General features: G+C 55.3%; 1 protein-coding gene across 2 annotated transcripts in view; it reads right to left on the minus strand.

The window, feature by feature from the left end:
- Positions 1-1,655: 1,655 nt before the first annotated feature.
- Positions 1,656-12,330, minus strand: part of RDH13 (retinol dehydrogenase 13) — a 75,974-nt gene continuing 65,299 nt past the window's right edge. For both annotated transcript variants that reach the window (XM_050771777.1, XM_050771779.1), the window contains 4 exons: positions 5,998-6,102; positions 5,361-5,573; positions 4,459-4,560; positions 1,656-2,037 (listed from right to left, as the gene is read on the minus strand). In XM_050771777.1, coding sequence (XP_050627734.1) covers positions 1,802-2,037; positions 4,459-4,560; positions 5,361-5,573; positions 5,998-6,102 — 656 coding nt within the window. In that variant the 3' untranslated portion in view covers positions 1,656-1,801. The remainder of the gene's footprint in view (positions 2,038-4,458; positions 4,561-5,360; positions 5,574-5,997; positions 6,103-12,330) is intronic.

The following is a 12,330-nucleotide window of genomic DNA, read 5'->3' on the forward strand; positions in this document are numbered from 1 at the left end:
TGTAGTCCCAGCTACTCAGGAGGCTGAGGCAGGAGAATCACAGGAGGTCGAGGCTGTAGTGAGCTGTGATGGCACTGCACTCCAGCCTTAGCAAGAGTGAGACCTTGTCTCTAAAAAGCAAAAAGGGCTGGGTGCACTGGCTCACAGCTGTAATTCCTGTACTTTGGGAGGCCAAGACGGGTGGATCACCTGAGGTCAGGAGTTCAAGACCAGGCCTGGCCAACATGGTGATGCCCCGTCTTCAATTAGCCAGGTGTGGTGGAAGACGCCTGTAATCCCAGCTACTCGAGAGGCTGAGGCATGAGAATCGCTTGAACCCGGGAGGCAGAGGTTGCAGCGAGCCGAGATCATGCCATTGCACTCCAGCCTGGGCGACAGAGTGAGACTGGGTGGCTGTTCTGCGTACTGTAGGATATTGAGCAGCATCCCTGGCCTCCCCAGTATCTCAAATATGAAAACATGTTTTATATCTCGATTACTGAGCTTTTCCGTGTCTCCTTCGGTTCTGCACCTAAGCTGAGAGCCCCTTCCTCTCACCCTGATCTCTACCCAGTTTCTAACAAGCCGTCTTGTAAGATGCCCGGACTGAAACGGTTATGGCCTGTGAAAGGGGTGAAGGGGGCTTTCATCTCTAAAACGTCTGAACTTCTGCATGGCCTGTTGCCCTGGTGATAAACTAAAAGGAAGAAATCCAGGAGTTGCCTTTGTTCAGCTCAGGGCATTCACCCATGCACAGAGGAAAAAGTAAAACCTACGACTCAAGTACATTTTTTTTTTTTTAGTGAGCAAGTTTGAGAGTCTGCAGTTTGAACTACCATGAGAATTGACAGGAAGGTGGGAGCCCCAGGCAATCCCAGGTCCTGTAGCAGCAGCTGGTGGGGTTCCCACTCCATGCCGTGCACAGCCTGAACTCGGGATGACACCTGCACCTGCTCTCTGGCCGGGCTCTGGCACAGGAAGCCCTCAGCAAACGCCCCTGGCAAGGGCTGTGCACAGCCACAGTGACCAGACAACAGCTCGCCGCACCACACCGTCACGGGAGACAGCGGTTATTCTGAGCACCTCACCGCTGAAGAAACCAAGGCTCAGAGAAGACCCCTGCATGCACAAGGTCCCACGGGTACCCAAGAATCCGAGTGTCAGACAGCTTGCCCATGCTCTTTGTGGAGCACCTTGGAGCCCTCCCCCACAGGCACCGCTGGCTCTCCTGACATGGCCCACAAGTGCACGGAGCCTGTGCCTCCTCGGCCATTGCCAGTTTAGATTCCCAGGGGAAGCATCAGATGGCCCCGCTCCCCTGCTGGCAGCAGAGCACATGGGACCAGCCGGAGCCCAGGGCAGTGGTCACCCGCGGGCCAGTCCACTGCGGCCAGCACCGCCCCCTAGAGGAAGCCGCGGGCATGGGGGCCGGCAGTCCTGGGTCTCCCAGCTCAGGTGGTGCCAACACCGCCCCCTAGAGGAAGCTGCGGGCATGGGGGCCGGCAGTCCTGGGTCTCCCAGCTCAGGTGGTGCCAACACCCGCCCCTAGAGGATGCTGCGGGCATGGGGGCCGGCAGTCCTGAGTCTCCCAGCTCAGGTGGTGCCAGCACCGCCCCCTAGAGGAAGCTGCGGGCATGGGGGCCGGCAGTCCTGGGTCTCCCAGCTCAGGTGGTGCCAACACCCGCCCCTAGAGGAAGCTGCGGGCATGGGGGCTGGCAGTCCTGGGTCTCCCGGCTCAGGTGGTGCCAGGAAGCTGCGGGCATGGCAGACAGTGGCCCTCGGTCTTGCGGCTCCATCCTGGCTTTCAAATCTGCTCCAGAGGTTATCTGGGAAGGGGCTGCTGCCTCACAGAGGGAGCCTCTAAGCCCACCAGGCGGGCGCTTTCAGCCCAAAGCCTCCGGGCCACCTCCTCATCCTCAGCCTCGGGGGCCGGGGCCTTCTGTTTGAGTCCATCGAAGTACTTTCCGGAAACATCCGCCAGTTCCTCTGCCACGGCCAGGTATGTGCTGGGCTGGGCGGCCAGCTCGGGGCTCTTGACCAGCAGCCAGATGATGGGCCCTGCAATCAGCCCACAGGGCACTCAGTCCACACACGCTCAGAGAAGTGAGGAAGCCCCACTCCCCCGTCAGGGAGCTCCAGGCCCCTGGAGTCCCACAGAGCCCTCCTCCAGCCCCTTCCCCTTGGCTGCCTCTATCTGCAGTTCCCTTCCCTGGCACTGCCCAGGCTAATCCCTCCAGACCAGGGATCAGACCAGAAGCTGCCTCCCCCAAGGAGCCCTCCTGGCTTTGTCCAGGAAAATGGAAGCTCTCCTCCTCTTGATTAGCCCCAGTCCTCACCCTACCCCATTTCTCCTTAAATAACTTCTACTTATTAAATGCACCTAGCACCAGCCTCAGGTTAAGAACTTTTTTTTTGGCCAGGCGAGGTGGCTCAGGCCTGTAATCACAGCACATTGGGAGGCCGAGGCAGGCGGATGGCCTGGGGTCAGGACTTCCAGACCAGCCTCGCCAACATGATGAAACCCCATTTCTACTAAAAATACAAAACTTAGCCAGGCATGGTGGTGGGTGCCTGTAATCCCAGCTGCTTGGGAGGCTGAGGCAGGAGAATCCCTTGAACCCAGGAGGCGGAGGTTGCAGTGAGCCAAGGTTGCACCATTGCACTCCAGCCTGGGTGACAAGAGCAAAACTCCCATCTCAAAAAAAATAATTTATATATAATTTATTTTTGGAGACCTGGTGTCTCACTGTCACCCAGGCTGGAGTAGAGTGGCGCGATCTTAGTTCACGGTAACCTCTGCCTCCCAGGTTCAAGCAATTCTCCTGCCTCAGCCTCCCGAGTAACTGGGACTTCAGGCACCCGCCACCACGCCTGGCTAATTTTTTTTTTTTTTTTTTTTTTTTTTTTGAGACAGAGTTTTGCTCTTGTTACCCAGGCTGGAGTGCAATGGCACAATCTCGGATCACCACAACCTCCACCTCTCGGGTTCAAGCAATTCTCCCGCCTCAGCCTCCCGAGTAGCTGGGATTACAGGCATGCACCACCACACCCAGCTAATTTTGTATTTTTAGTAGAGACGGGGTTTCTCCATGTTGGTCAGGCTGGTCTCAAACTCCCGACCTCAGGTGATCTGCCCGCCTCGGCCTCCCAAAGTGCTGAGATTACAGATGTGAGCCATCCCGCCCAGCCTTAATTTTTGTATTTTTAATAGAGATGGGGTTTCACCATGGTGGCCAGGCTGGTCTCGAACTCCTGACCTGAGGTAATCCGCCTGCCACAGCCTCCCATAGTGCTGGGATTACAGGCATGGCTATTAGCCTGGCCAAGTTAAGATTCTTGATGCCAACCACTCACCCACTCCATGTTTTTCAGGATTATAAAAACTAGTTATAAAGCTTCAACTGGCTGGGGGTGGTGGCTCACGCCTGTAATCTCAGCACTTTGGGAGGCTGAGGCAGGTGGATCACCTGAGGTCAGGAGTTGGAGACCAGCCTGACCAATATGGTGAAACCCCATCTCCACTAAAAATACCAAAATTAGCTGGGTGTGGTGGTGTGCACCTGTAACCCCAGCTACTTGGAGACAGGAGAATCGCTTGAACCTAGGAGGTGGAAGTTGCAGTGAGTCAAGATCGTGCCATTGTAGTCAAGCCTGGGTGACAGAGCAAGACTTCATCTCAAAAATATATAAATAAATAAAGCTCCAACTGTTTATTCCGCCTGTTCTCTGGGCAGGGCACTGTGCTGGCCCTTTTTTTTTTTGAGACGGGGTCTCGCTCTGTCACCCAGGCTGGAGTGCAGTGGCCGGATCTCAGCTCACTGCAAGCTCCGCCTCCCGGGTTCACGCCATTCTCCTGCCTCAGCCTCCCGAGTAGCTGGGACTACAGGCGTCCACCACCGCGCCCGGCTAGTTTTTTGTATTTTTTAGTAGAGACGGGGTTTCACCGGGTTAGCCAGGATGGTCTCGATCTCCTGACCTTGTGATCCACCCGTCTCGGCCTCCCAAAGTGCTGGGATTACAGGCGTGAGCCACCGCGCCCGGCCGTGTGCTGGCCCTTTTAAGGAAGGTCTTGTCTAACCCTCCCAGTGCCTGTGAGGTGAGTCCTGTTATGGCCTCCACTCTGCAGATGAAGAAACAGGCTCAGAGGGGTAACAGCACTTCCCCAGGAGGCGCGGCTGGTTTGGGGTGAAGCTGGAGTTACCCTGAGCACAGTCTGACTCCAGGAGTCAGTTCCACGGCCTCTCCTCTGAGACACGCTTTTCTCATCGGCCAGTGGGGCTCTGCCTGCTTCCTGAGGCTGTTAGAGGTTGGCAGGCCAGGTCGACAGAGGAAAGGGACCCATCCTGTGCCTCAGAAGACACAGGCGAGGAGCAGGCATGAAGCCCCAGGGACCGTCTCTGAGGGAGGGTCCGGGGCCCCGGGCTGAGAAAGCAGGGGTGGAGGGCTCAGCGTGCAGACCCCAGGCTGGGAGGGACTCACCGAGCGTGGTGCTGGAGAAGGTGGAGCCATGGATGCCCGTGTGTCTGCCCAGCTCTGTCCTGGCCACGCCAGGGTGCAGGGCGTTGACAGTCACACCAGAGCCTGGGGAAGAAAGAGAAGACTGAGGGAGAGGTCCAGCCTCACCTGGAAGGCTGTGGCAGCCCACACCTAGCTGTGGGGCTTCCGGGCGCCAGGCTGCTTCCTACACTCAAACCCCGTCGTCCCTCTTGCTCTGAAATCTTAGTGGTCTTATCTTGCAGGCGGCTCTGCCACATGGCTGCTGGGAGCCGAGCTGTCCTGGAGCACTTGATAAACCCAGAACGCTGAGCTCACCCCAGGAATCCAAATCGGTGGGTGACGGTGGGATCTGAGATACTGTAACTCTGACCAGCTCCCACTGGGGCTGGCACCGCTGGTCCACAGATGGTCTTTCAGAAGCAAAGGCCCAGCACAGATTCCTCAACCTCGACACTGTGGATCGGGAGGAGTGAGGGGCTGTCCTGTGTGCTGTAGGACCTTGAGCAGCATCCGGGCCTTTACACTCCAGATGCCCAGAGCAATCTCTCCCCCACCCAGATGTGATCACTGTGTTTCCAGGCATTGACAACTGTGGGCCAGAACTGCCCCTGGTTGAGACTCACTGGCTGGAGCCAAAAGGCTGAGCTGCCTGCCCAGCAGCAGCAGGGAAGGACACCTGATCCAGGCAGACTAGACCACCTGGGATGAACAGACAATCAGCAGAAGAACAATCGATTAGTGATGTCTGCTTTAGGCACCAGAAGGGGGCAGGGTGGTCCGTGTGCTCTACTTTTGCGGATTCTGTTGTGGAGCCACAGCTTGGCCTCCCATCAGCTCTAGGCTCAGAGTAAAGCAAGAGGGAGGCTGAGCCTAGCGCCCCATACCTTGCAGCCGCCGGCTCAGCTCCTTGGTGAAGAGGACGATGGCCAGCTTGCTCTGGCAGTAGGCGGCTTTGGTGTTATACTTCCTCGTCTGCCAGTTCAAGTCATCAAAGTCTATGTGCCCAGCCACATGGGCCAAGGACGACAGGTTGATGATCCGCGAAGGGGCTGAGGCTTTCAGCTTGTCCAGCAGCAAGTTCGTCAAGAGAAAGTGACCTGGATTAAGGATGACAAAAAGGTCACTTTTGCCGGGCGCGGTGGCTCAAGCCTGTAATCCCAGCACTTTGGGAGGCCGAGACGGGTGGATCACGAGGTCAGGAGATCGAGACCATGCTGGCTAACACGATGAAACCCCGTCTCTACTAAAAATACAAAAAAACTAGCTGGGCGAGGTGGCGGGCGCCTGTAGTCCCAGCTACTCGGGAGGCTGAGGCAGGAGAATGGTGTGAACCTGGGAGGCGGAGCTTGCAGTGAGCTGAGATCTGGCCACTGCACTCCAGCCTGGGCGACAGAGCGAGACTCCGTCTCAAAAAAAAAAAAAAAGGTCACTTTTGGCTCACGTCTAAAATCCCAGCACTTTGGGAGGACAACGGGGGAGGATCGCTTGAGCCCATGGGGCAGCCCCCTGCCCAGGCCTCACCCAGGTGGTTAACGCCAAACTGCATCTCGAAGCCGTCCTCGGTGGTCCAGTGGGGGCACCGCATCACGCCCGCGTTGTTGATTAGAATGTCCACTCGCTCCTCCTCTGGAAGGGAGGGGTGGGGAAGGAGACATCAGGGAGAGGACAGACCCCAGCCTGAGGCAGCAGTATAAACGTTCCTGTGCTCCCAGAACCCGTGAACATGGCCTGTGCTGAAGTGGCCACGTCAGGAAGAGGTCATTAGGGTGAGCCCAATCCAGTGACTGGTGTCCTTATAGGAAGGGAAAACAGAGACAGAGACACACGGGGAGAAGGCCACATGTGGACGGAAGCGGAGACCGGAGAGGCGCAGCTCCGAGATGAGTGTGGGCGCCCCCGCTGGAAGTGGAAGAGGCTGGGAGGATTACCGCCCGTCTCACAGGATCACAGCCACAGGGACACCGTGATTCGGACTGCCGGCTTCCGGACCCGTGAGGGAATGCATGTCTGAGGGTGTAAAGCCACTGGGTTTGAGGTACCTCGTTACAGCAGGTCCAGGACACTCACACCCCCTCCACCTAAGCCTTGGGACTCTTTCCTGCAGGAGCCCCAAGGCCAAACGGGGTTACCGGTGCGAGCCCTGGCACTGCAGGTTTGCAGGTGCGGTTTCATTCCGAAGCCTGCCACCTCACTCGCACAGACAACCAAAGGGCACACAGATGGAGACTGCAGCCTCAGTTTCCTCAGCTGTAAAATGCGCTGAACCACAGGGCCTTCCTCCCTACATTGCTCGGCTCAGGTTCCATAACAAAGTGCCACAGACAGGTGGTTTAAAACCTCACAGACCTGGCCGGGCGTGGTGGCTCACGTCTGTAATCCCAGCACTTTGGGAGACCGAGGTGAGCGGATCACCTGAGGTCAGGAGTTTGAGACTAGCCTGACCCACATGAAGAAATGGCGTCTCTACTAAAAATACAAAATTAGCCAGGCGTGGTGGCGGGCACCTGTAATGCCAGCTACTCAGGAGGCTGAGGCAAGAGAATCGCTTGAAACCGGGAGGCAGGGGCTGTAGTGAGCAGAGGTCGCACCATTACACTCCAGCCTGGGCAACAAGAGCGAGACTCCATCTCAATCACTCAATCAATCAATCACAGTCCCAGAGGCTGGAAGTCCCAGATCAAGGTGTGGGCAGGGCTGGTTCCCTCTGAGGGCCCTCAGGGAGAATCTGCTCTGGCCTCTGTCCCTTCTCCCTTCCTCTTCCCTTTGGAGCTATCTCTGTCTCTCTTTTTTTTTTTCCTTTTTAAATTTTATATGCATATATATACTTTTTTTCAGACATGGTCTCACTATGTTGCCCAGGCTGGTCTCAAACTTTTGGCCTCAAGCAATCCTCCTGCTTTGCCCTCCCAAAGTGCTGTGATGTCACCGCGGCCTATTTTTTTTTTTTTTTTTTTGAGACGGAGTCTCGCTCTGTCGCCCAGGCTGGAGTGCAGTGGCGCGATCTCGGCTCACTGCAAGCTCCGCCTCCCGGGTTCACGCCATTCTCCTGCCTCAGCCTCCCGAGTAGCTGGGACTACAGGCGCCCACAACCGCGCCCGGCTAATTTTTTGTATTTTTAGTAAAGACGGGGTTTCACCGTAGTCTCGATCTCCTGACCTTGTGATCCGCCCGCCTCGGCCTCCCAAAGTGCTGGGATTGCAGGCGTGAGCCACTGCACTCGGTCCACTCGGTCTATTTTTTATATTTCTTTGAGACAGGGTCTTTCTCTGACACCCAGGCTGGAGTACAGTGGCGTAATCACTGCTCACTGCAGCCTCAACCTCCCAGGCTCAAGCAATCGTCTTGCCTCAGCCTCCCAAGTAGTTGGGGCCACAGGCACACGCCACCGTGCCCGGCTGGCACGTCTGTTTTTTGGTGGAAATTTCCCCTTTTAATAAGGACACCAGTCACTGGATTAGGGCCCACCCTAATGACCTCATTTTAACTTGAGGACCTCTGTAAACACCCACCTCTAAATGAAGTCACATGCTGAGGGATGGGGGGGTCAGGACCCCAACCTATCTTTGAGGGTGGCAGACACGATGGAATTCATAATGCTCCCAAAGCGGTTTTCTTTTTTTTTTTTTTTTTTTTGAGACGGAGTCTCGCTCTGTCGCCCAGGCTGGAGTGCAGTGGCGCGATCTCGGCTCACTGCAAGCTCCGCCTCCCGGGTTCACGCCATTCTCCCGCCTCAGCCTCCTGAGTAGCTGGGACTACAGGTGCCCGCCACCGCGCCCGGCTAGTTTTTTGTATTTTTAGTAGAGACGGGGTTTCACCGTGTTAGCCAGGATGGTCTCGATCTCCTGACCTCATGATCTGCCCGCCTCGGCCTCCCAAAGTGCTGGGATTACAGGCTTGAGCCACCGCGCCCGGCCTCCGAAGTAGCTTTCAGCGGGGATCATGAATTAGGTGTCCAGTGCGTAACACACACAGACACCATCCCGTTCTCTGTGTGAGAAGGTGGGGTTGCAGCACACCTGAGTTCAAACCCTGGCTCCACCCAGACCAGCTGCCTGACCCTGGCCAAGTCACATCGCTTCTCTGTGACGCAGTTTACTCCTCATTAGAAAAAAAAAAAGGATAACAGCATCACCTGCCTGGTGCGACTGTATAGTTACTCATTCGGTAAGTATTTTCTAAGCATCTATTACTGGGCACTGGAAATACAGGGTGGACAGCACAGCCGAGGCCCCGTCCGCGTAGACCGGACATTCCAGTGCAGCTGAGACCCGCTTCCACTCGTGAGAGAATCTACCCGTGACAGAGCTGCATGGGAGCTGACAGGAGGCCCCTCTCAGGAGCTGACACAAAAGCTGGGACCAGGAAAATGAGGCAGGGCGCACGTGCGGAGACCCAGGGAAGGGGAATGCAGGCAGCAGGCACATGTCAGGTGAGGCCCCAAGGCGGGAGCAGGGAGACTCCACTCACAGCTGGGGACCCGGGAGTGCCGTCGGCTTCTGTTGGTTTGTTTTTTTCTTTTTTTTTTTGAGATGAAGTCTCACTCTGCCACCCAGGCTGGAGTGCTGTGGTGTGATCTTGGCTCACTGCAACCTCTACAGCCTGGGTTCAAATGATTCTCCTGCCTCAGCCTCCTGAGTACTGGGATTACAGGTGCCTGCCAATTTTTGCATTTTGCACCGTGCCTGGCTAATTTTGCACTTTGCCAATTTTTGCGCCGTGCCTGGCTAATTTTTGCATTTTTAGTAGAGACGGGGTTTCACCATCTTAGTCAGGCTGGTCTTGAATTCTTAACCTCGTGATCCACCCACCTCCGCCTCCCAAAGTGCTGGGATTACAGGTGTGAGCCACCGCACCCAGCCTGTTTTTTTTTTCTTTTTACGAGAGGGAATCTCACTCAGTGGCCCAGGCTGGAGTGCAGTGGCGCGATCTCCACTCACTGCAACCTGCACTGCCAGGGCTCAAACGATCTTCCCACCTCAGCCTTCCGCACAGCTGAAACCACAGGCACCCGACGTCACGAGCAGCCACTTTTAAAATTTTTTGTAGAAATGGGGTTTGGCTGTGTTGCCCAGGCTGATCTCGAATTTCTGAGCTCAAGCAATCCACCCACCTCGGCCTCCCAAAGTGCTGGGATTACAGGCATGGGCCACAGTGCCTGGCCTGTTGTCTTGTTTATCTGGGAACTGCCTCAACCTTTTTTTTTTTTTTGGACACAGGGTCTCACCCCGAGTGCAGTGGTACAATCAAAGCTCACTGCAGGCCAGGTGCGGTGGCTCACGTCTGTAATCCCAGCACTTTGGGAGGCCAAGGCGGGCGGATCACCTGAGGTCAGGAGTTCGAGACCAGCCTGACCAACATGAAGAAACGCCATCTCTATTAAAAATACAAAATTAGTCAGGCATGGTGGCGCATGCCTGTAATCCCAGCTACTCGGAAGGTTGGGGCAGGAGAATCACCTGAACCCAGGAGGCGGAGGCTGCAGTGAGCCGAGATCCTGCCATTGCACCAGCCTGGGCAACAAGAGCAAAACTCCATCTCAAAAAAAAACCTCACTGCAGCCTCAACCTCCCAGGCTCAAGCAATCCTCCCACCTCAGCCTCCCAAGTAGTTGGGACTACAGGTGCACACCATCACGTCTGCCTAATTGTTTTTTGTTTTTTTGTTTTGTTTTTTGAGACGGAGTCTCGCTCTGTTGCCCAGGCTGGAGTGCAGTGGCTGGATCTCAGCTCACTGCAAACTCCGCCTCCCGGGTTCCCGCCATTCTCCTGCCTCAGCCTCCTGAGTAGCTGGGACTACAGGCGCCCGCCAACTCGCCCGGCTAGTTTTTTTGTATTTTTTAGTAGAGACGGGGTTTCACCATGTTAGCCAGGATGATCTCCATCTCCTGACCTTGTGATCCACCCACCTTGGCTTCCCAAAGTGCTGGGATTACACGCGTGAGCCACCGCGCCCATCACGCCTGCCTAATTGTTTTGTATTTTTTGTAGAGATGAGGTGTTGCTCTGTTGCCCAGGCTGATCTCAAACTCCCTGGCGAACAAGGCTGTGGGCACTTCCTGGGGCTCTTTGCTTTGCGTTCTTTCTAGTCTGGCGCTGGAAAGAGCTGCGGCTTCCAGCTTTGTCAGAGTGTCACTCACAAACTGTGATCTTCCCAAAGCTTCTGTCTCCCAAAGTGCAGGATCACAGGCGTGAACCCTTGCACCGGACCTGCCCAAATGTGGCAGAATACACACGACATAAAGTGCACCATCTTCACTATTTTTAAATCCACTGATGTCTTCATGCCTGGCTGTTGATCTTAGGAAAACACCAAGAAGCTGGTACTTGATTTGCTAAAAATGTCACAGACACAGCTTTACTTCATCCTCTAGAGAATATCAGAAAATAGAAGGAATTATTATTCCATTTCCTGGAAGAGAAACGTGTGGCTAAGAAAGGAGGCATCAGGCCGGGCACGGTGGCTCAAGCCTGTAATCCCAGCACTTTGGGAGGCTGAGACAGGCGGATCACAAGGTCAGGAGATTGAGACCATCCTGGCTAACCTGGTGAAACCCTGTCTCTACTAAAAAATACAAAAAAAAAGCCGGGCGAGGTGGCGGCACCTGTAGTCCCAGTTACTCGGGAGACTGAGGCAGGAGAATGGCGGGAACCCGGGAGGCGGAGCTTGCAGTGAGCTGAGATCCGGCCACTGCACTCCAGCCTGGGCAACAGAGCGAGACTCCATCTCAAAAAAAAAGAAAAAGGAGGCATCACCTGCCCAGGTGCATCCAGCCTGGGTCCTTGCTGCCCACAAGGCCCTGCACTGTCTCAGGGACCTCAGTGCTCTGGACACCTGTCTCCACAAGCCAGAGACAGGAGGAGAGGCGCCCTGGGCGGGATTACCTCAGACAGTGTGCATGAAGGCAACAGTGCTGTACCTGGTACACAGCAGGTGCTTAATAAATATTCATCCACCTCTGAGACTCTGAGGCTGTTCTCACTGTTCTTTGTGATCTCACCATAGCGCCTCTCACCTACTCCACAACAGCGCCAGCTCTTTCTTGATCCCCAAGGGCACAGCAGGGGCTCAATATGAATGAATGAATGAATGAATGACCAAACCTGCACCTGCACCTGCCTCCCTATGGCTATGAGTGGCACAAGGACAGCTCTGGTTCACCTCACAACTCCAGCACCTGGTCAGGTCTCAGATCGCCTTTGCTAAATAAATGAGGTCCCACAACTCTCCCTTTCCTTGTTCATTTCCTGAGTACCCATTAACTGGGTGGGGCACATTGACTCCGAACAAGAAAGCTTTGGCCCTTTCAGTGCCAGACTAGAAACAAGGGCTCACGACTGAGGCAGGGGGATCACAAGGTCAGGAGTTCAAGACCAGCCTGGCCAACACAGTGAAACCTCGTCTCTACTGAAAATACAAAAATGAGCCAGCCATGGTGGCACACGCCTATAGTCTCGGGAGGCTGAAGCAGGAGAATCGCTTGAACCCGGGAGGCGGAGGTTGCAGTGAGCCAAGATAGCATCACTGCACTCCAGCCTGGGTGACAGAACAAGACTCCATCTCAAAAAAAAAAAAAAAAAAAAATTGGTAAGAGGCCAGGTCTTGCTCTGTAGTCCACGTTAGTGTGCAGTGGCACAAACACGGCTCACTGCAGCCTTGAACTCCTGTGCTCAAGCAATCCTCCTGCCTCAGCCTCCTGAGTAGCTGGGGCTATAGGCACACGCCAGGATGCCCGGCTAATCTTTTTTTTTTTTTTTTTTTTTTTTTTTTTGAGTCAGAGCCTCGCTCTGCTGCCCAGGCTGGAGTGCAGTGGCCGGATCTCAGCTCACTGCAAGCTCCGCCTCCCGGGTTTACGCC

This window comes from Macaca thibetana, chromosome 19 (assembly GCF_024542745.1).
Source record: "Macaca thibetana thibetana isolate TM-01 chromosome 19, ASM2454274v1, whole genome shotgun sequence".
Classification (NCBI taxonomy): domain Eukaryota; kingdom Metazoa; phylum Chordata; class Mammalia; order Primates; family Cercopithecidae; genus Macaca; species Macaca thibetana.